This window comes from Vicugna pacos, chromosome 4 (assembly GCF_048564905.1).
Source record: "Vicugna pacos chromosome 4, VicPac4, whole genome shotgun sequence".
NCBI lineage: Eukaryota > Metazoa > Chordata > Mammalia > Artiodactyla > Camelidae > Vicugna > Vicugna pacos.
Genome location: NC_132990.1, coordinates 816,766 through 840,545, shown reverse-complemented (window position 1 = coordinate 840,545; position 23,780 = coordinate 816,766). Strand labels below are relative to the sequence as shown.

Here is a 23,780-nt window from a genome sequence, read left to right as displayed (position 1 = left end):
CCAGTAGGACAACTCAGCCTCCTCTGAAGGCATCGAAGGCCATTCATCCTTTTTTAGAACCCATTTCTCCATTTTCTTCTTCTTCTGACACTTTAGCAAGTTTTCCAAGCCTCCAAATTTGATAACCCCACTCTTTCGTGGCTTTATACCAAATGTTGAGAAAATATAACGTATAAATTCAAAGAATTTTTGAGATGATACAAAATATCATGCTCTGAAAAATATCTTGTTGGTAACCAACCCCCCATCCTTGAGAAATCTCATCTTGTGTTTGGAGTACAGTAATTCAGCTCTTTTTGGATTGATTCCTTTTCTTAGACTAATTGGGACCTTGTCTTTGAGTTACTGAAACACCCAGTAAAGCAAATACTCTCACTTCCAAACAGGACGTCTCTCAGTGCCACCAAAATACAGACACACGTGCAACACCTTAAATAGCCCATTACCCCCTCCACTGTGTGTGTGTGTGTGTGTGCGTGTCTGTATGTTTGTGTGTGGATGTGTGTGAGTGTACCACATGAGGAGAGGTGCTGTGACACCGTGCTCTGGTAATTGATGGAGAAATGACTTCTGAGATTATAGTATCAACATCTTCTTTCCTCTTCAGCAGATAGTTGCTGTAAATTGAAATAAAGCATTTCTGATTTTTAACACAGGCCAGGCAAGACCAGTTCGCAGCAAACTTCTTAAATCCATTGCTCTCTTTGAGGGCCCTTACCCACCCATTCTGTACAGCCATGCTTTAATTTTTTTTTAAATCTCTGAGTCCTTCATGGAGTCCTTGGCTACTCTGAAGATCTTGGGATGAACTACGCAGTGCGCTTTCTTCTCCAGATTTCCTTATCAAAAAAATTTTTACACTGGAGGCAGAAGTCTCTCCATCTCTTACTAATCTAGGTGATTTGCTGTGGGAGGTGAACTTGGTTTTGCTGGCATTCCCTGCATTTTACTGCTGTTTCCTGCCTCCTTAGTTCTTCCCTTTCCTTCCAGGGAGGCTGTCCAGCCCCTCGCCTAGAGATGCTGTCATAGTTGGCAAATATCTCCAGAAGGGTGCGCTCTGGTGCCCGAGCCCCCACCAGGCATAGGCCCTCTCGAAGGCCAGCGGGTTCAACCTTTATTCCCCATGGATGGCACCAGAATGATCTCAACTTTTGCAGCCCTCAGACAATGACACACAGTCTGAATTTTCTCTACTATGACCAGGAGATCCCAGAAGACTTCAAACACCTAGAATAGTTCAGACACAAAGAAATGACTTTCTCTTGACCCAGTAAATGACATCATGAAAGGCCTGTAGTGGATGGTTCTGTGACCTCAGATCTAATACAAGCTGACATCACTCTAGGGGGCAAGACAGATCTCTCCACTCCCTGAGAATTGTTTTTAGGGGGTTCACACTTTGAAAAGCACACTGAGTCCATGGGAAGGATTGAGATATATGGAGAATAATGCAAATAAATAATACAAAATACCACATTTCAAAAGGTAGATTTGACCTGTCAACAGAAAATCTTCCCTACGGCCCTGGGAAAGAAAAGGCGAACAGTGCAGCAGGTGGGTAAACAGTTTCTTGACTGATGTCAAAGGCCCGTGGGCAGAATGGTGCTCTGCGTAGGGGGTGCAGTGTCAGAAGTGGGGAAGTTCTTGAAGCAGCATTTTTCTTCACATGAGATTAATTTTAAATTGTTTCTTACTGTTCGATGTTAGTTTCCTTGTTTGGCAGTTATTAGCTATCACACTTCTAATTTGAATTTTGCAAGTTACCGCTTCAAACTTTCTTTTTTCTGGGTGTAAATATTGGACTATCATAGGGTCACTTCCCCTCCCGCTGGGTGGGACTTTGCTACACTTGTTACGACTTAACATCATTGTACGTTTTGTTCTTTGATCAGTTACGTGTCCTATCACAGGTATGAAGTGTTTCACGTGGGGTATAGGACAAGAAAAAAAATGACTTTTCCATAGTTGGAGATTTTATTTTTTTAAACTCCAGTGTTTTTAATGGCATTAAAATACACTCTTTTATTTATTAACTCCTCTAATCAGTAAATCCTCTTGGGGGCCGACATTACATCAAAGGTTTGCTAGGTAACGGGGACGTGACAGTGAGCAGAAATAGATGTGTATTGAAAGTAAAGACAAACTCACTTTCTGAGCGTATATATGAGCATCATGGGACTGTAGATAAGTGTGCATGAACAATAACACAAATACCAAACTGAGTAAGAGAAGGGAAAAAAACTCTCTCTTGTTAACTTGCAGAAACCTTCTGGATTTCTCTCTTTATTGGATGAAGAAAGTCAAATGATTTGGTCAGTGGAAACAACTCTTCCCAAAAAGCTACACAATCTTCTAGAATCCTCCAACACGAATGTGGTCTACTCTCCCATGAAGGATGGGAACGGGAACGTCGCCCTCAAAGACCACGGCACGGCGTTCACCGTCATCCACTACGCAGGACGGGTGAGTGATGAGCCCTGAGTCGCTCATCGTGTGTGCTCATGGACCAGGGGTCTGAAGGACATGCCTTTGAGCTTTGGATATTTAAGAGTTTTGGTAAACGCAAGCTGGGTGAACAACCCACAGGATGTTTCTTCTCTAAGTTGTCTCCTTTCGCCTGATACGGACTTAGCATCTCCAGAATGTGGGTGATGAAGCATGCTGTGTGATTCTTCTCGTAATGTTTCCAGATTCACAACTTAATAGGAGCAAGAGACCTGAATTTACTCCAGGAGCTCTGCTCTGAACTGCGGGATTTTGTCAAAATCCAAACAAATGCTGGCCATCAGGGTTTACTACCCTCAACATAGTTCTCGGTATTCAATTACGTTTCCTGAAGCAGGTGGACCTGAGAAAGAAAGTGACTCTCAGATCTCTCTGTTCCCCAGCCAGCTCTGTGAAACATGCCTCTTTCTTCAGGACCTGTGAGGACCAGCCCTTGCCCGTCTAAACCTGACACCTTCCCTGGGCTCACATCAGGCTCCCCGGGGCGGACGCCTGCCACTCCCTCCAAGACTCACCTGTCGTGACTCTCCCACAGAGAACCTCTGTTCAAGTTATTTTCCTAATCCACTCACTGTATTCCTGTATCTCCCTTCCCCACACTCAAGCTGGAGTCTGGTCTTCACAAGGTCAAATTACATCCATCTTTTAATGCTAAAATCCACACCCACTTAGTCTCCCATCCAGAGTGAATTCTTCCACTTTGGGATTTGTAGATTTGTCCCCGGGTTGGCATGTAGCACGAAGAACACATCAGAGGGTGAAGTCGCTGCTCCCTCTCTTCCTCTCATGTGTTTCAGTTCCTTTCCACCAGTGTTTACGGAGACGCCTGTATGCCGACCCCAGGGCATTAGAGGGTCAAAGATGAGTAAATCATACATACCCCTTGTCCTCAAATAGGTCACAGGCAATTAAGGAACAGGTGAATTAACAAATAAGTATGCTATACTTTGCTTGTAAAATATTAGTAATATGTTTTAAAGTTCTCTATTATCACAAAGGAAAAATAATTTATTTGGTTCCAAAAAAAGTATAGAAATGTTTTCTAGAGGAGGTGAAGTGTGGCCTAGACCTCCAAGGGCGAGTCTGGGCTCACTGAGGGTGCAGGGCAGGGGCATCCAGTAAAGATGGGGGCTCGGGCAGATGGTCCGTCCCTCAGGGTTCAGTGTCATGGGACAGAAGCAGTAGAGCTGTTCAAGCGGAGAATGGCCTCATTGCAGGAAGAGAACTGTTGGGAGACTGAGTTGAACTTGCAGAACTGACCCGAGGGCCACACAGCAGGACGGGGCTGGCAGAGCCGTCAGGGCCACATCTGGTCAGGGACTAAGGAGCGGGTGCTCTTGGTACTGGTTCTCAGTCACTGCCCCGCCCAAACCAGTGCAATGCCCGCACCCTGGCCCTCAACAAGGAAGGGTTGGTGCCTGGCCCAGACCTCACTGCTGGGGAAAGACAGACATCTTCATGACACACTCGCCAGGTCAGAGGAACAGCCCCCACCATGGCCACCTTCTAAGCCTTGAGTGGCGGTTCCGGATGGGTGGGCGCTGAGAACGGCCCCGCCCCGGCTGCAGAGGAGTCTGAGATGGTGACGCTCCCACTTCCCAGTGTCCGCAGTACAGGACGCGCCCAGGATGAAGGCTGCCAGACATCCCACTGCGCCATCACGTGTAGTCGGGTGAGTCCACAGAGATTGGGAGGGAAGACGTCTGGGAAGGTCGCTTCTGGGGAAGACATGCGTAAATGCACATGTTCTACTCAGGGCTTTGTCCTCTTGCCAGTGTTAACTCATCACGTGTTGTTAGACAGGGTGGGGAGTGAAGTTAAGGAAAACAGAGGATGGAATATAGGGTTGATTAGGGAAAAAGGATGCGGGGTTATGGAAACACTCAAACAAGGGCTGCATTTGAGCAGGCGTGGTGGGACACGGCGGTGACATTCACCAGGAGGAGAGGCTTCAGGGAGTGAGTGACTGGATGTGCAGGGCAAGAGGGGAGACCAGCTAGAAAGGACACTGAAGGGTCTCAGCCCGTGAGCGTGGTCTTATGCCCACCAAGAGAGGAAAATCCTGGAGGATGAGGCAGTTTGGAAAGAAAGATACTCAGTTCTAGATGTTTTGAGTTTGAGATTTTTAAGGGAAATCCCGACAAGGTGCTGAGAAGACTTGATTCTGGGAGCTCGGTTGTTTTTAGAAAATGTAGTCAGTCATCTTTTTGGAAATGTGTCTAATTGGCTCATTTCACCCAGGAAGAACGTGGAGAAGAGGGAGAAGGACGTTAGTATGAAAGAAAAGGTTTATAAAATGCACCACAGGAAAGTATCACAGAAACCAGGAGGAGAGAAGGAGGGGTGGGGACAGCAGGAGGCACACCTGGACGGCACAGGGAACACCTCTGTAGGCAGTGCTGGCGGGACGATGCTGTGTGATGGCTTCGTGGTCCTTGGGTGTGAGGAGCATGCAGTGGGTGATTTTGTGCAAGTCTGAGTCTAAATGAATAAACGAGTAGCTATTCCCAGAATGTTATTAACTGTCTTTTGCATTTGAGAGATTTAGCCTTTGAAACTGTTTGTGACAATAGCAATCTTTTAGTCCTATATTCAAATTTTTAAATTTACATTTTCTTTATATTGAGAATTTACTAAATTCATAGGGCTTATTTGAAAAATTGTAGTGTGGAATAACCAGGGATTTGGGGAAATCACTCTTCTCTAAGATTCATGGAAGCTGTCTGACGTCGGTACATACCCGACCCGCCTTGTAGGTCTGTTTCTGTCGTATCGTGGGCATGTGCTAGGCGTTCATAAAGGCTAATTGCATTAAACTGCATGGTATAATAACTGCTTGGGAATAATATTTTGCTCATTAATTATTTTATGTTTGCATTTAAAAAGTATTCTATAAGCCCTTAATAACATTTCGATCTCAATTGTTTTAAGAAAATCTGAGGAAAAACAGCGAAGAGTTTGAATGAATGTGATTATTCCACTGCGCTCTAACAGCAGTACAGCCAAGCAGGGAAGGCCAAGTGATTAGTTGCCATGTCACTAAAACCCTGTGGGATCATGAAATTTCCTGTAACAGCACCTTTATGTTTTAAAGCAGGATTTTCCGTAATTGGAGTCAACTTTGTGGTTTTGTAGAAGTCTTTCATGTCACCGCGATGTACTGATGAGCCGTAGCCCGAGGGCTCCCCGAGGGCTCCCCGAGGACTCATTCACATGTTCCAGTTTAGAGACTATGTAATTTGTGGCAATATGTCAACCCGTATGCCATTCTAATCATCAGGGGTGGCCACATATACTTAAATCTCGAGCTGTTGCATTTTCAAGAAAAGCAACACATCCTGCATTTTTATAAATCGAGAGATGTAGCAAAGAGCCAGTTGGCTCAAATCAGCACGCAGGTCTGCGCGGGGCAGCAGGTGCGCAGACGTGAACAGCTCCCTGGTGACAGAGTTGGTCCCAGAGGGATCACGATGGCTTTGGGGGCTCACGATTGTTCACAGCCTCGGTTTGGCCACATGGATGGGCTGGAGTCCCTTTCATCACCACTTGCTTCTCCATGTCTTGCCAGGAAAAAGGCACCAGATCTCACAGGCAGGATGGCCGTTCCTGCTGCCGAGGACGCCGACACCCGGCCCCGCCCGCGCCGGCCGCGGGACCCAGCCACGCTCTGAGTCTCGTTCCGAGCAGAGGCTCGGAGGTCCTTTTAGAAATGTTTAAGCAGCATCGTTTGAATTATAGCTGAAGATCTTCCCTAAACACATTTGAATTTTTCATTACTCCTAGGAGCGTGGTGTGTCTTCCAATCTCCATTACAGAAATATTTTGAAGTAAATGGGAAGAGGCTGTGCATGAAATATTAACAGGGTCTCATTAGTGAGCCTGCATTTGAATCATCGAAGGCTGTGAGTTGTTTTTTTTTGTGGTTATTTGTTTTTAGCGAATTTTAAACCACGTATAGGATTGCCTGTTTTAGGAATTGCTCTTAAACTTCTTCTGGTGATTTAAGTGATGGAGAAGCATTAAATCCAGAAGTGTGTCTAATTTTGTTGCTTTTAAAATTAAGAGTCTTGAAGGAAAGAAGAATTATGATTTGGCAAGAGACATCGGGTCTTAGAAAAGTTGAATTTCCATGAAGGTGATTCTGAACTAAAGTCTGATAGGAAATAGTATTTTGAAGTTTCTAAATTTTAACGTGAGAAAAGGCAATGGGTTAAGAGATAGTAAAGCAATCTGAAGTAATAAAAATTAACTTAATGAAAATGTAGGTCAAAATTAATAGTTACAAAATATATGCCACTTACGTACTTGACCCCCTTTGGTGTCGGCTTGTAGGGTCTTTGTCTGAAAGATGTTCGTTGCCATCATTGTTTTTGGCATGAAGTGGTTGCTTTGGGATGGCAGATGCGCGTCCCGCTGCGTGACTGCCGATTCATGCACATCGAGCTGCCGATTCTGCTCCTTCCTAAGATGAGGTGTCTGTCATTCAGTCTCCTTCTCTTTCCAGACCCTTAAGTACTATAATGAATGGAATGGGTCCCCGCACCCTGCTCGTCCCTGGAACGTCTGAATGGGACCCTCTCTGGGGAGAGGGTCTTTGCACACGTGAGTAAGCCACGGATCTCGAGAGGAGGAGCTCGTCCGGGATTATCTGCTGAGCTCTCAGCACCGTAACAAGTACCCTCGTAAGAGTGAGGCCGAGGGGAAAGGAGGCAGAGGTGTGAGGGGTGCCGAGCCAGGCCGAGGAGCTCCTAGAGTCACCAGGAGCTAGAAGAAGCCGGGAAGGAGCATCCCCTAGAGTGCCCCGGGGTGCAGCGCTGCCAGATGTCAGAGTTCTGGCCTCCGGGACTCTCACAGGATACATGTCTCCCGTTCTGAGCCACCCAGTTTGTGGTCATTTGTCACAGCAGTCCCAAGAAGCCAGTACAAGTGTTCACTGGCTCAGCGTCTGTAGGTTAGGAAAGTGGAGAGGAGTTTTAACTCGTAACATTGTAGATTTTTTTTTTTACCACATCTGATTCATTTGAAAATGAATTCTCCACTTCTCCATCTCTGTTTCTGTTCCTGTGGTTTTCCTCAGCTGGAATGCCCCTTTGGAAAGAAAGGTCCTTCCAAATCTTGCCCATCTTGCCCAGGATCAAGTTCTTGGCCTCGTCCAGGTTTCACTGACCTCTCTTCCTTCATCACTAAGGGTGCCTGGTGCTTACAGAGCAGTTTTCAACTTACGAAGTGCTTCTGAAACATTGTCACCACGACTTTCTGCAGAGACGTGGCTGTGTCAGCCTTGGTGAAGTTGAGTGGTTCACCAGATACTGTACAGCTGTGTACGAGTCTCCGGAGCCGCCGTCACAAAGTCCCCCATGCAGGGGATGCTTAAAACAAGAGAAATGTTTTCTCTCACAGTTCTAGGGGCCAGGGTCTGAGATCAAGTGTCAGCAGTGTGGTTCCTCCTGCAGGTTCCGAGGGAAATCTGTTCCAACCCTCTCTTAAAGCCTCTGGTGCTGCCAGCGGTTGGCGCTCCTTGGCTTGTAGACACAGCATCCCAGGCTCTGCCTCCATCTTCACACGGTCACCTCTCTGCCTGGGTCTCTGTGTGTCCCCTTCTCTTCTTTAAGGACACCAGGCGTTGGGTTTAGGGCCCACCCTATCCAGTATGGGCTCACCTTAACTAGATTCACAAAGATCTTATTTCCAAAAAAGGGCACCTTCTCTGGTTCTGAGTGAGCATGAATTTGGGGGATACACCATTCCACCCCCACCCCAGGCCAGGGAGTCACAATACCAGGTCTCATTTTCCTCAGCTCCCCGATGTCTTTCTCTTTCCACCGTGGTGTGTGTGACATTCTCAGTGTCTATGATCTGGAGTCACAGAATCCGTGATGAGTAGTAGAAAGAGGAGACGTTCTGGGGCACATTGGGGCTCCGTTGCTGTGACTTTGAGGAGTGCACTGACCCTCAGCTGACACACTCATGAAGTCTTAATTAAGGGGAATATAATTCTGAGCCTCGTAAACCTGTTCTGAAGGCTCAGTGTGGGCAAGCAGCCAAGGCAGGCGCAGTTATTTCGAGCTACCGTGTCAAGCACTGGAGTCAAACTCCCGCCAGCAGCAGCCGGAGGTCTCTTGGTGCAGGAAAACCACTGCATTTAGCAAAAGTCTGAAATCGTCTGTCATAGGTGTTGAAGTCCGGAAAATATTTCAGGAATCGTCTCGTCAACTACGCAGCTGACTCGCTCAAATTAAATTACTGGTAAATGTCCATAATTAGGTAAAATAAAAAGTTGTTAATTCTTGTATCTTATACATGAGCTCACACTGCATAAAGCAATGTTTTACAAATGTGTTAGAATATGTATTTTTAAATCTCACGATGTTATTAAGATCACTTTAGCGGATGATAGGGGATATGTAAGCACCGAAGTTATATTGTGAGGTCTTCTTCAGTTCCTATCGCACCTGAAAGGCTGTGGTGGCAGGTGAGTGCAGGAAACCAGGACACGTCTCTGTCTATGGAAAGTGTGCTGTTCAAAGAGAAGACACTTAGGGCAGGGTTTTCCTTGTGTTAACGTGGCCTCCCTCTCTCCACTGGGGATACAGACTTTTGTTGTTTTTTTTGATGGGTGGCTCTACCTCAATTAAAGAGAATTTTTGTAGAAAATTACGTGCCTTACCATTTAGCTTTACAACTAATGTTTTAATCGAGCCAACAGGTGTGTGGAATTTTACTGCAGATTTTTAAAGGTCCTTTCAATATTACTTCCCTTAAGAAAATTAAAGCACATTCTGCAGTTTATGTACACATCCTGAAATGAAATTTTATGACAGTGAAAACGTGTGACCCCTTTATAATACGTGCTGTTGATGTGTGTCTGTGTGGCTGGATTTAATCGTGTTTCTCTGAGATTCCTTTTCCATCCTCCTGAATCGCATCCCAGTGGATAGAGCTGTAATCCCAGACGTGTGGGCCCGGGTCTGCTTTATGCTCCTGTCTCTGATTCCCACAAGCCTTTACGGGAACCACATTACTGAAACATTGCTGATGGAAGTGATGTGGGGAAAAGACTGATTTGTGGCCAGTCTATAAAGCACCTGCGTTTTTTTCCCTTCTCCTTGAAAAGAATCTACTTGTATTGTTGAATAAATTCCGTGTGAAATGTACCGGTTGATATTTATCGTGGTACCCAGACCTCTGCCTAGTAGAGATCTTGATCTCATTGATCCTGCAGTGGATTCCAAGCGATGCACGGAGGAAAGCCGACCTCCTTGCCCTCAGACGTGTTTACGTAACATGCATGCTGGGGAGATCTGGGCCCGTTCAGTTTCCCAGTGCCGCCCGTGTCAGGAAGACCTTCTGGAGCTTGTTGGCTGGCCTTGATCCCAGAGATTTGTGGGAAACACAGCGCATGCCCAGGAAGACTCTGAAAGCGAACCTTTAAATCAGCAGCAAAAGGAGAGGGACAGATCAATAGGGAGGCTCTGTTTATTTCTCTTTCTTCTCTCCAGGCAGAATCCCCAGACGTAACAATGAGATCTGTCTAGTCTACGCCAGATTGATACTATGAAGGGTTATTTGACAAAGATATTTTGATCCACACAGAAAGAGCTTAATTTACATCTGTGTTTGTTCACCTCTTGGGCAGACTTTTAGAAAAAGGAAAATTAACTTCAGCAGGCTCCTCGTGCTCCATTGCTTTTATTAATTTCACCGTTGGCATAAATTTTTGTAGCCTTGACAAATGTTGCCTTATCCTGGGTTTTATTAGGAAGAGAAAGTGCAGGCTCTTACTTAGGGATTCTTACCATTTTTCAAAGATTTAACTGGTTCTGTTATCTTCATGGGCTGACAAAGTTATAAATAAGGAACTTCAGATTTCTGAGACTGTTGGTATCTTACTGTCAGTTGATTGGTATTTTTTTCCCTAAAAAGGAACCAATGAAGCATGTTCATAAATTTCAGATACGGTCATTTCAGAGCAATGTCTATATCCAGACCCAAGGTATCTAGACAAGAAGTCTTCACAGCAATGCTGTGTGCTTCTTGTAACGTTCTTTGTTGACGAGTGTTTATCAACTTAGAATGAATCAGAATGAGAGCAAGCAAAACCATTAGATAGAACCATTTAATGGAAAAGTGAAAAAATAGAAGCCTCTGCTTGTAACTGTTGATGCTACAGAGAGGTCAACTTGCCACCACCCAGGAAATCCAGACTTTTTCAGCAAACTTCAAATAGGATGCTGAAACCAGGCATGAAAAATGATCAGACCCATTTACATTTGCTGAAAATGAACTTATTTCTTTTGCTAAAAACCAGTCTCTACATCCAGTGTGAGGTGATACAGAATTCAAGAGTGTATCTCAAAGTTTCCCATTTTTGTCAGCAGTTAATCCCAACCAGCTTTTCTAGGGGTCCTGTTTTGCATCGTGTAAGTAACACGGTGGAGAAAGGGATTATAAACTTGACTGATAAATGAATTTACTTCCACTTCATTCAAACTGTGATTCCTGGGACACAATTTCATCTCCTGCTAGGAGTCTGTATGCTGTCAGGACACCATTTCCTGTGTGAGAGGTGACTCCCACGCCTCTCCAGCCTGGCTCCCTGTGGGCTTCATGCCTCAGGTCTGCCTCTGAGTGTCCCCACGTGGGCGGCATCTTCACTGTCACAGACATGGAAGTGAACTGGACTAAACTCCCTGGCCACCTCCCAAACACACTCTCCCTCGCAACTTGCTCCAGAAAAGTAAACGAGTAAGTAAAACTGATTTTCCCATACTTGTCCCACTTTTCAACTTATGGTAAAATCAGAAACCCAATTGATTGTCAGATGCAAGCTACCCTCTCCCCTGGCTACCCCCGGAACCCAGGTATGCCCCTTCACCTCCCAGCACCCGAGTTCATCACAGCCTCAGTCTCTGGGCCCCTTCAACAGCCTCCTCACCCTGGCTGATGGACTAAATGCAGGTTATCAGTGAAGGGGTGAAGGCAGACCTTTGTTTAAAGGCATGCTAGCTTTCTCCATTCCATTTATCATCTTGTTTCTGTGATATCACTGTCTGAAATTAAATGTGAGTCTTCTGACTTGACTCGTGAGCAGTGGTCCTGAAACAGGGGCAGGAGTGCCTGTTTCCTTTTAAATGTTTTTCCCTCCCAGCTTGCCTCCCTTGGTAGAAGGGGAAACTCTGCTTTCTCTTTGAAAAGTCAGATCTTCCAGGTCGTTTTAACATGTGTTCCTCATGGGCCTTGCAGATGAGCTCGCACACCTCGGGGCGGGTGATCGGGGCTCGGTTTTTATTTTGGGCTCACACCACTTTCGTGCCTCAGCCACACAGGGGACACCGTCCCGTATTCCTCCTTTTCTTGTGCTGAGTCCCCCTCTCCTTCCATCCTCACTTGCCCTCCACCCCTGGCTGCTGGTGCCCAGAGAGGGGCTTAGATGGGGCAGACAGAAAGATGTTGGTCCCCAGCCCCGGCAGACCCCTGTGCCTTCTTTATCCAGATGGAGGAAGCGAACTGCCTTACTGTCATTCAGGCAGTTAAACTCCGAGATGGTGGACGGAGCTGTTTCCCTGGAGCTGTCTCACCTCTGGACTTCAGTTTCCTAAGAGATTAGCCAAGCGTGAGTGTGACAATGTGGAGCTCAGAAGAAAATGCATGTGGTTTGGCATTTTGTAGCTATTCCTTGTGGACCCAGGAGACTAGGTTGTGACTCGCAGCCATGGTGAAAGTTTTATACCCCTGTTTTCATGTACAGATAGCACAGTTTATCTTTGAATCCTATTTACTGCAGTACCAGTAAGTACTTCCAAAAGAGCTGCGCACTGCCGGCGCCCCTGGTCCACTCCGTGCTCGTGGGGCGCCCGCACTCAAGCCTTTGGGTGAGTATTGCTCACTGCTGAAATATGAGAAGAATGCGAAATTTCCTTGGAGCCACTTTATTGCACAGAATCATTCCAAAGGAAGGCTCTGAATACGCGACAATTTCCTTAAAGATTTGGATGGGGCTGTCTGCGTATAAACGTCTCTATTACGTGCATGAGGGACTCATGAATCCTACCAACCAGTCCTTCAGAGGGGAAAAAAAGCAGAATCTGAGTTTCAGTTATGCAAAGACAGAGAGGGAAAAAGAGCGTCTATCCTGGTCTCTATCTTTTGTGACTTTCATGTTTTTTTGTCCTTTCATTGCGCGCATAATAAAGCAGCGGGGAAAGGAGGGGTGAGGCTGGGGGCCGAGCAGCTGTCTGAGTGACCTAGCAAGGTCCCTGCCTGAGTCCTGCTCCCTGCCGGTCCAGCTCTGTCCCTCCCCAGGGGTGCAGCCGAGACAGGACAGGCTCTGTCTGTCCCCCGCGGACCCGCAGAGCCAAGGGGACTCCCGGGACGGCTGAGCTTTCCCTTTCGTACGAAGTCCCCCGTCCATTTAGCTAGGCTCTGAGACACAGCGCCCCCTGCGCTCTCCGGAACCCTGTGGGGGTGGTCTTGTCCCACCAGGGTTTGCAGCGCCGTGGTTTCTAGGTGGTGTTACAGCCTCCTGTGCCTCCTGGAGGCCGAGGTTGGATGGCTGTGAGGGTGATGTGCTTGCTCTTCCAGCGGGACTGGCTTTCCTTGGAAGCAGTTTCTTCGTAAAGTAATAAATGAATTTTGACTGGTAAGATTACAGGTCCAGGAGGAGAGTCTCCTCAGATGGCAGCTCACTTAGCAGCCTCAAAATAGAGGGCACAGGTCATGCCATGAGTCCTTCTCAAGTCGGTAATGCAAAAATACTCTGGAGGAAGGCTGAGAGGAAAGGACAGGTGAGCATTAAAAGCAGGAATGGGGGTACCGATTAGAAGATGTTGGGTACTGTCAAAACTAGGTGCTAACATACCTTGTTCACTTACCTTCAAAACCAGCGAGAGGAGAGAGAGGAGAGAGGCAGAGAGAGAGGTTGACACTACGTCCGTGCTCTGCGGGTGAGAAGCCAGGAGAGCTCAGTGTCGTGGTGCGGTCACCGCCAGGCCCGGGGACTTGCTGAAACCGCCCCCCAGCAGGCAGGCCGCCGTGCGAGGCTGGTGCTCCTCCCAGCACAGCGCGACGCCTCCCGGAGCCGGGCCTGGAGAGCAGACGGCAGTGGCAGCTGGAGCGGCTGGAAAGGGCTGTACTAGAAAGAAAGGCATGAGTGACGTGGAGGCTGGGGTCTGGGGGGGCGAGTGACGAGGAGGGTGGAGTCCGGGGGGGGGCGAGTGACGAGGAGGGTGGGGTGGGAGGGGCGAGTGATGTGGAGGCTGGGGTTCGGGAGCACAGTGGGAGGAGGGGAGGAGGAGAGCACCGTAGGAACACCTGGATATCTGCCGCAAGTCAGAGGGTCTCTCGGGCGAGGAGGACGTCCTTCCGAGCACGGGGAGGACTTCCCAGGGGTTCGACACGTGCGATCATCTGTAAGGCGTTTGGTTTTCTGTTCCTGTCTTTTCTGCACATTAAGTTCTCATGTTAACTTAGGGCAAAAAGAAAATGTGTGCGTTATCACAGTCCAGACTATTATTATTTTTCTAGCTGTGGCCAGCTCACTGGCTATAATTTTTTTAAATGAAAACAAAAACCAAGCCTTGTACTTACATGTATTAAAACTAGTTTCCCTTGTAGGATGTGCGATTTTGAAATGCTCGGGCACAGCTCCGGCTTGTGCACTGTGCTACGTTCTGAATCGTGTTGTGCCACCACCTCCCTGCCGTGGGGAGAGGTGATGTCAGGGGGGATAGGACTCTCGCCCCTGTGCACAGGTAACCGGCTGCAGGTCCCTCTCCCCACACCCGGTGGGTGGAGGCCGCTTAGGAAGCAGGAAAAGCTTCAGCCCCCTTCCCGCTGCTCACCCAGCGGCCGGGTAAGTGTGACCGGGGGCCCAGAGGGGCCCAGAGCTCACGCACACCCCGCAGTGATGACACCCCTCTTCTTTCATGGCACAGGAGGCTGAGCCGGGACCTGGCTCCTCCCGCTTGGCAGTGCCGAGGCCACGCCTCCTTCCGCTGCTGGGCGGTGTCAGAGGAAGGACGTCCGCTAACATGGAAGGTCTGGTTGGAAATCTCAACACCGCCCCCTCAGCTGACAGAGCAGCAGAGCGGGAAGTGAGCAGAGGTGCGGAAGGAGCCGCAGCACCGCCAGCCAGGGCTCTGCTCGTTGACAGACACGCGAACCCGCACCGGCAGAGCGCGCGTTCTCTGCAGGCACGTGCGTCAGGACCACATGCTGGACCGCAGACCAAAGCTCAAGTTCAGAAGGAAGGAGATCGTGCGGACTGGGGCGTCCCTACCACAGTGGAGTCGAACTAGAAATCAAGAACAGGAAGATCTCCAACTGCTTGGACACTAAACAGTGCCCTTCGAAATAACCCGCAAATCAGAAAGGCGGCCTCAAAGCATATGCTGAACTGAATGAGAATGAAAATAGAACATACTAGACTCGTGAGGCAGACCTAAAACAGAGCCAAGAGGAAAATTCATAGCACTAAGTGCACCTATTAGCAAAGAGGAAAGTCTCGAGTCAGGATCTAAGCTCCCACGTCAACAGCCTAGAAAAAGGAAAGTAAAATAAACGCAGAGCGAGAGCAAGCACTAGGCCATAGCCGGGAGCCAAGTGAATGGATCTGAGAGCTGGTTCTTTAAAAATAACCATAAAATGACACACCCCCTAGTAGGAATGACAAAGGAAGCAGAGAAGAAACACAAATCCTTACTATCAGGAATAAAGCAGGAAAAGTCACTCCAGAGCCCGCAGTCCACAGAAAGGTCAAAAGGCAGTGAATCCTACGAACAGCTGTCACGGGGAAATTTGACAACGTGGGTGAAATGGCCCAGTTCCTCAGAAAACACAAGCTGTGCCATTTCACCAGACACGGAGCAGAGTCCTGAGTCTTCGCTGCATGAACGCGGAGATCCTGGTTGTGATGGTTTTGTAGGATGTTGTCATGGGAGGGAATTGGGTAAAGGGTCCACAGCATCCATCTGCGTTATTTCTTAGAACTGCAAGTGAATCTGCAATTAACTTAAGATTAAAAGCTTAGGTGTTTCAACGGGGGTGGGAGCAGGTTATATGCGGACATAGTAAGTAGGCAGGAGTGGCTCTCATTTATTCAGACGTTCACACTGCCCTTGACAAGGTCAATACCAAACCTTATTGGATTGGGGGCATTATCATGGTTAAAAGACTAGCTTTGAAATCAGGTTGTATTGTACTCTTAAAATGAAAAAAAAATCTCATATATGCACACACGTATGTGTGCTGTGTGCCTGTCTCTCTCTGTTCATCCACAGGAACGTCCTAGCTCAGTAGTAACTGTGCACCACTGCACCTCTAATTTCAGTTTTTCCGTAGAATGGGAAGGGGCTCCTTGATTCCAGATTTGGGGCCACAGTGAAAAACACATGATTTGGAACCATGTGTTAACATTCCGCTAATGCCAAGTTTATGTAACACATCCTCAGTCATTTGCGTTATTGTATTAACCTTGGTAAAAGAACTCAGCTATTTTGGGTAGTGTCTCATACTTCTGTTGAGCTGTCATCTCAAATCCCGTCCCTGTTGTGGTCCTCTGTATCTCAGGAATAGGGTCAGAAGCTCTTCAACGCCAAACGCCTTTGCAGGATATTAATTGAACACATCCTCAAAGACTTAAAGAGCTAAAGCCATTTTCCCATTATCACAAAAGAAATTAAGCTTCAAGATTCATTAATTTTATACAAAATAAATGTTTTGCTAAATTCTGTACTTCCTACAAGCATCAAACAGCCCTCTAGCATTTGCACTTGTGTGGATATGTTAAATGTCTTCTAGGTAACTTGGCCAGTTGGATTCTCCAGCTGGGAAGTTTTGAACTTTAGATTTTTGTTTTGTTTTGTTTAACATTTTTTATTGATTTATAATCATTTTACAATGTGTCAAATTCCAGTGTAGAGCACAATTTTTCAGTTATACATGAACATATATATATATTCACTGTCACATTTTTTTCTCTGTGAGCTACGACAGGATCTTGTATATATTTCCCTGTGCTACACAGTATAATCTTGTTTATCTATTCTACAATTTTGAAATCCCAGTCTATCTCTTCCACCACGAATTTGTGGTTGCCAAGGGGGCAGGGGTGGGAAGAGATAGATTTAACTTTAGTTTTAATGGGAGACCTTTAGCTTTTGCTCCAAGTATCCTAGTACAACCAGGGTACCATTCGGGAGAATCTTCCAGAGCACAGGCTTGTGATAATGAAATCTCATCAGCCTAATCTTAATTAAAGGGGCAGTCTTAAGCTATATGCAGTCACAGTATAACAAAACCTTTTGTTTGCTTCCCTACAAAGTTATTGAATCTGCCCAGTGTGGGGGGCGTTTTTGCTAGTAGCTGCAGAGACAGGGGTGAGCAATCCAAAGTCACTGCCCTCAAAGTTCAGGGGGAGTTTTACTGCAGGAGCCAGGATGCGCCATCACTAAACAAGGCCACAGCAGGAGCACTGACAGCAAGGGGTGTATTCAGAGAAAAGCAGGTAGTCCGTGTGTGTGTGTGTGTGTGTGTGTGTGTGTTTAATTTCGAATCATCAGACTCCCATGAAAAGAGCAGGCTAGCACCGTAGACTGGGACCATACTGAGGAGGACCCCACACTGCAGGATGAGCTCTGGGACTTTAAATAACCTGCCAAAGTCCACAAAGATCCCATAGTGGCTTTGATGGGTGTCTGTGGTGTCACTGGGCACTGCTGTCTCTAATATAGGAAGGCATGGAGAAGCCAAACCCCGGTTCCACGATGTGCTGGGCACTGGGGACAGATAACCCCTCCCGGTGGAGCTGTCCAGCGCACTGTAGGGAGCTCACCAGCATCCGTGTCCGCCCAGCCCCTCAACTGCAACAAACACAAAAATCCCCGGACACTGGCATGTGTCACCATCACCCCGATTGAGAACAGCTGCTCTAGATGATATGTAATTGCTTATATTCAACAATGTATAATATGTAGCATGATCTACAGCTCACGTTTTAATATTCGTCACCCATGTTCTGGCACAAGAGCAAACTGGGTGACTCGATAATGATTGAGAAGTGTCTGAAGGTCGTCCAGCTGTTGGGCACTGATGCGGGGCTTCACCAGTCTTCAGATCCAAATTCAAATTGGAAAATCTGGGAACCTGCAGATTGTCTTGTGATTTCTGCACCATTTAGGCTCTTGTGACAGCAAAGAATAAAATCCCAGTGGAGCTTTATTGTGATGACTGGGGTTTGAAAGCCCTTTAAGAACCAATGCTCATTTGGGGTCACATGGGCACTCAGCCTCTTTCTCATGGATCCTCTCTGTCTAGTTCCCTCCTGCTGTCCATAGGACAGTCTCCTCTGGGCTCTCTAGTTAAAATTTCCAAAAAAATGAGGTGACTATCACCTCCATTGGTCCAACCACCCACACTCCCCCATGGCTGACGCAGCAGGAAGAGGCATCGTTGGTCAGCTGCCCTACGGGGCTCAGTCCTGGTCCACACAGGGTAGAGGACAGCCTGTGACACCCGACCCTGGTGCCAAGGGGCCCCAAAGCAGTTCCCCAAGAAGCAGCAGCGGCTGTTGAAACCGATAAGCCTCCTGGCTGATGCAGCCTCGGGGACCACACTGGGAGCTCACACTGAGCCGAGACAGAGAGGCGGTAAAACCACAGCTGTGTACAAAACTCAGGTCCCCAGGCCAGACAGTAAAGTTGTTTAAATCTATTCCTAAGTAAACTGTGGTGAAGAAAACTGCCCTTTGAATAATCCCATATTCATTGTTTCCTGAGTCTTCTTCATTTTAAAGACTTCAGATTTATTGCTTGAAGGGTCCAAGGGAACCCTTATGACGGAGGCCGTTCTGCTTCTCAAGCTGACGTCTCGCTTCTTTCCCAAGGCAAGGAAGTCTTTCTACTTGGTTTAGAGAGTTTTCTGAGCAGGTGAGCGTTTTTTAAAATTAAGGGAATGCAACGGATTTGAGTCCCACCACCTTCTCCTAAACTTCCGATGAGAAGAGGGCTTTGCCAGGCAGAACAGGACAGGCGTCCCTCGTTCACGTGCAGACCGCGAGCCGGGGACACGAGCTTTGCACTTGCCGGCAGCGGGAACTCTGAGACCTGGAGATGCTGCTTTTGTGAATAATTTAAAACTGCTGCCGAGTCAAGCTATTCTTTAAAGGAAATTACTTCCGTGGTCACGTTTAACCACTAGTAATTACACTGTTTTCTTCTATTACAGGTAATGTATGAAACTGTTGGAGCAATTGAAAAAAATAAAGATTCCCTTTCACAGAACCTTCTATTTGTGATGAAAAGTAAGTCCACCCCCTGCCGCCACCCACTGTGGTTCACATGCCACCCATTCCCTTTTTCTCTGTCTCTGAACAGTGTCCTATAAAACATGCCGCCAGCTAAGGGGTAATTGAAATATCTTTTGCATTCTAATGCCCAGAATAATAAGGAATGGCTCTGGCCGTGCTACACATTGGGTACAATTTAATTTGGAGCCTAGTAGAAACCATAATTTAACTAAGCTTTTAGCAGATAGAAATATAAAATACCTTCCCCACTGTAGCAGTATGAATATTAAAAAGCTCTTCCATGGAGACTGATGAAGACGAATAGGGCTTCCCAGTTTATTTAGGCCACAGCAGGGTGAATTCCACTACTTAAGTTGACTCCAGAACACACCTAAGGGTAGTATTTTATTCAGTGTACTTCCAGTTGCAAAGAACTAGTGCTCCCAAAATAGAACGAGCATAAAAATTTATATATACATACAGACCTGCATACACGTGTGTGTCAATATAAATTTACAGGCGCCATCCACTTAGTGAAGCTTGGCACTTCATGTACCTCTGTCTCTAATTCTGTGCTGCACGTAAAGCTGAGTGCTCTACTTACATGTGGTATAATTAATAGATGTATATGATTCTAGCTCTTTAGTCATTATTTCCTTAATAACTGTTCTTCAGTGATTCACATTTTCCTAATAATGAATTAAATTTCCTCTTCAGTGAATTAAAATTATTGTCTTTTGTGCTTTACGTTGCTTTAAGTGAGATGGAGTCATTTATCATTCCTGGGGAAAGAAGCAGATGATAGCCTTTCATGAAATAGTTGGATGCCTTTGAGCTGGAAATAAGAGTTCCATATCACTTCTGGCTGGAGGAGCACATTTACCTTAAATCAAATGGCAGAGTTGCGACATACTGGTCTTCAAGGGGAGTTGCGCGGCTTGCCTCTCAGAACGGATGGTTATTGAGTTCTCTGACAGGCAGAGACTAATGATGAAAGCTCGGACTGAGCATAAGCCCACGTGAGAGAAAGAATTGAGATAATTCATCCTATCGATTATCACTGGAAACACCTTCCTTCCAGTTTTTAAATATTTGGACTTTCATTTATAACAGACTTCCGTTTAATCCATATATTCTGTGAAGACCTAACATACAGGGTGTTTTCAAAGTTGGAGCAATGCCTCCTTTGTTCTTATGTTTCATGGTGGCAGAATACATGTTTAGGATGAAAGCATGGTGGCTAGTGATGGTGCAACCCTGCATGTGTTCATGGAGTCCCTGTATTTTGAAGGCATTCTTTTTGTGTATACTTGCCAGCAAGTATACACCGAGAGAGAACAGGTGGATCTTGTTTTATTCGAAATACTTTAGACCATAGGTACCTCTGAGCAAGAGGACAAAGTTTACAATGTGTCCTTTTATGTCCTTACAAGAGGGAGCAAGCTTTTTCTGCAAAGGACTAGAGAATAAATAGTTTAGGCTTTGTGAGCCGTAGCATCTCTGTTGCAACTACTCAACTCTGCTGTTACAATAAGGAAGCAGCCACAGACAATACAAATGGATGTGGCTGGGTTCCAATAAAGCTTTATTGACAAAAACAGGCAGTGGCCTAGATTTGGCCCACAGGTCAGAGTGGCTCACCTATTCCACCATATAGGCCAAAGATGCCTGGTTGTGATAGTATTTTATGAATCTGTGGAATGTTTTGACACTACCAATAGTTATTAAAAGCAAGTGTAATTTGCAGATAATAATAATGATTTGTTTCCAGTCACTTTGCTAAGCACTTTGCTTATGGCATGTGATTTAATTTCATATTATCGGGAGGCTCCGAGCTGAGGAAGGAGACAGGGTCCGCTGTAGGGTCCGGACTAACAGACCTGTGTCTTGTGAGACACCTGACCAGGGAAGACAGGGCGCCGGGCAGCTCAGCTCACACAGAAACATAGTGAGTGCCCTCGTCTGTGCCTGAGACAGAAATGAAGTCCACTTGACACCGAAAAAGGCAGAAAGAGTTAAAACCCAGACTCTTCAGTCTGCTTATAAGTAGAGGAAAGCTTATGATTTACCATTAATGATGATGTTAATGATTTTGAGCATCTCTGCGTGCCTGCTCATAGACTTGGGCACCTATGTTAGCTTATCTCATTTACGGACAGAAAGATGCCTAGTGCCGTGTGCATGAGCCCCAGAGAGGGGTGCTTCCCATGCCATTGTGTGCTCAGAGGGACATGAAGGGAGGTGCCAGCTGCAGGTGACTCCCAGACGCAGGGAAGGAGGCTAGAGCCATGCCTTCAGCAGGGGCTTCTTATCAGGTTCTGCGATTAGGGGCAACACGGTGGCCAAATTTCTTTTTTTTTTTCTTCATTAAAATTTTTTTTTTTACCTGAAGTATTTCATTTATTTGTCATAATATCCTTTATGTGATATTTTTTAAAATTTTATTTTATTGAGTTATAGTCAGTTTACAATGCTGTGTCAATTTCCAGTGTAGAGCACACTTTTTTGAATTTCTCTTTTTATGTCCCGAAGAACCTGCTCCCACCTCCCACTTGCTCAGCTTGTGGGCGGGGCTCGGGTGCTAGGGTCGCAGCATGCTGGCTTCTCCCTGGCAGTAGGTAGACGCTGGTCCTACTTGGCCCTCATGCACATGGTTCAGAGAAAGGACAGAAACTGGTCAGTTATGTGTTTTGGGTCATAGTTATGTCTAATGTTTCTAGATCTAGTAAAGGCTTTTTTCCCAATTATGGGAATCCCCTGTTACATCGTCTATCTGTGGTTCTATCCATCTATAGACTGGCTATAAATAAAAATAATATTTTTATATCTAAAACATGCTGTACACCAGAACTTGATACACCGTAACTGACTATACTTCAATAAAATATATATAAAGAACATTTTAATTTGGTTAAAGGGGCATAGTATTATCTGTTTATTGTTTAACTGTTTATTTTGAAATGATTTCAAACTTCAAGTTATAAAGTTAGTACAAAGAGCTCCCACATGCCCTCCCCCAGATTTCTTCCGTGCCCTTTCCTGTTTTCTCTTGCTCCTTTTCTCTCTTCCTCTCTTTTTCCTCCTCTGTACGTGTGTGTGCGTGCGCGTGCTTGCGTGTACGTACGTACATTTCTGAACCACGGGAGAGTGACCGAATGTGCCCTTATGCCTCAGTACTTCCATGCATGCCCTGAGACCGGGGACGCCCCCCCCCCACACAACTTCAGTGAGGTCCCAGCACATGTAGCACTGCTGTGCTGCCCACGGCTAACTCGGAGTTTGTGTCAGCCTTTACTGGTGACCCACTGATGCCCTCCACAGTGACTCCCCCAGTTCACCGCCCTTTGCTGCATTTCTTGCCACTTCTCATTTGTCTCCTTTGATCTGGGACGTGTCCTCAGCTCTTATTTTTCTTCATGACATTAATATTTAAAAAGAAAAAAGAAAGGCCAGCTTTTGGAGAACGTCCCTCAGTCTGGGCTTATGTGCTGTCTCCTCGCATTGGAGTCAGTTTTCTCCTTTTTGGCAGGAGCCCCGTGGAGGAGAGGAGGGAGGTGTCTGTCTCAGCGCATCATGTTCGGGGGCGCATAGCGACCGGTGGAAAGGTCAGTGGGGACCTTCACCTTGAGCACTTTGTTAAAGCGGTGTCCTGCAGGGTTCCCTAAATCACTGTTTTCTTTGTAATTGATAACTGACTTGTAAGGAAGTATTTGAGACAATATAGTCTCTCTCACCAAACTTTCACTTGTTTTGCATACGTTAATGGTTCTTACCTAAATCAGTAATTTCTCTTTTGGTTGCAAAATGGTAATTTTCTAACCCCATCGACAGTGACATTCTACTGTAAGAATGACTCTTTTTTTTTTTTTAACTGAAGTATTGTCAGTTACAATGTGTCAGTTTCTGGTGTGCAGCACAGCGTCCCAGCTGTGCATATGCAGACATAGGTTCCTATCTATATAAGAACTTCCCTTTCTGATTCCTTCATTCATTCGTTCTTTCATTTATTATCAGATGGACTCATGGATTCTTATTTTATTTAAGGAACCGTAATACATTACTGTCATTATTTTGTTAGTAAAACTGCCCAAGACTTGCCCAGGGAGGACCCTCCAACCTAGCCCCTCATCCTTCTGATAGCTTCTCACATCTTTTCAGCGCTTTTTTACGTTCTGGCCTTCCAAAATGTTCCAGGGTCCTCTGCTTCGCCTCGGCTCTAGAATCAGCCATTTATCCAAGAAGCCTTATTTTATTGTAGAGGAGAATGGAGTCAAGAAACACTAAGAACTGGGGTCACTGTGAGCCCATTGCTACTGGGATGTTATTGCTTTTAGACCCTTTCAGAACTAGAAAATTTAAGACATAGGTGTAGATTTTACATGTATATGTTTGCGTGTATATATTGCTGTATATTGAAAGTCATGAATTTACCATGACACCTGTAATTCCAGCCCAACACCACAGGCTCCTTTTTGCCTTCCTGTCATTCACAGTTGTATGTGCCTTTGCTGGCCCCCCTGGCCCCCTCCTGGCTGGCTCACATGGGCCCCGCCTGCTCACGTGGCTGATAAATGTACTAACTGGGCAAGCAGGGTGGTCTGAGTGCAGAAGCGGCAGCGGCCGGGGTGCCTGGTGACTGCCCGTCGCTCACGGTCTGACGGGAGGAGCCCGAATTCTGTATGTCTGTTACATCGCATTTGAGCCGGTAGGAATCCACAAAGCAGGGACTGTCACGGTTATTTCAGGGAAGAGGGAATTAGGGCTTCAGAACTGTCTACATACAGATAGAAGTGACGCAAGAACCATGCCTTCTGGAGCCGTGACTGCCACTGACGTCGTCACCATTCCCTCGTGAGCCCCTTTCTTCCCGAGGTGTCGAGAAAGGAAAATGGACCCGGAATCACTGGGCTCTTTGTAACCTAACTTCTAAAAGGAAGCGGTTGCTTTCGCTGTTGCAGCTTAGCTGGCTCAGGAGGAGAGGCGTTTCTTCCCC

At 46.4% G+C, this 23,780-nt stretch overlaps 1 protein-coding gene across 1 annotated transcript in view; it reads left to right on the top strand.

Moving 5' to 3' along the window:
• Window positions 1-23,780, top strand: part of LOC140696223 (unconventional myosin-XVI-like) — a 211,129-nt gene that overhangs the window by 67,596 nt on the left and 119,753 nt on the right. The window contains 2 exon segments of the mRNA XM_072960641.1: window positions 2,263-2,463; window positions 18,727-18,802. Coding sequence (XP_072816742.1) covers window positions 2,263-2,463; window positions 18,727-18,802 — 277 coding nt within the window.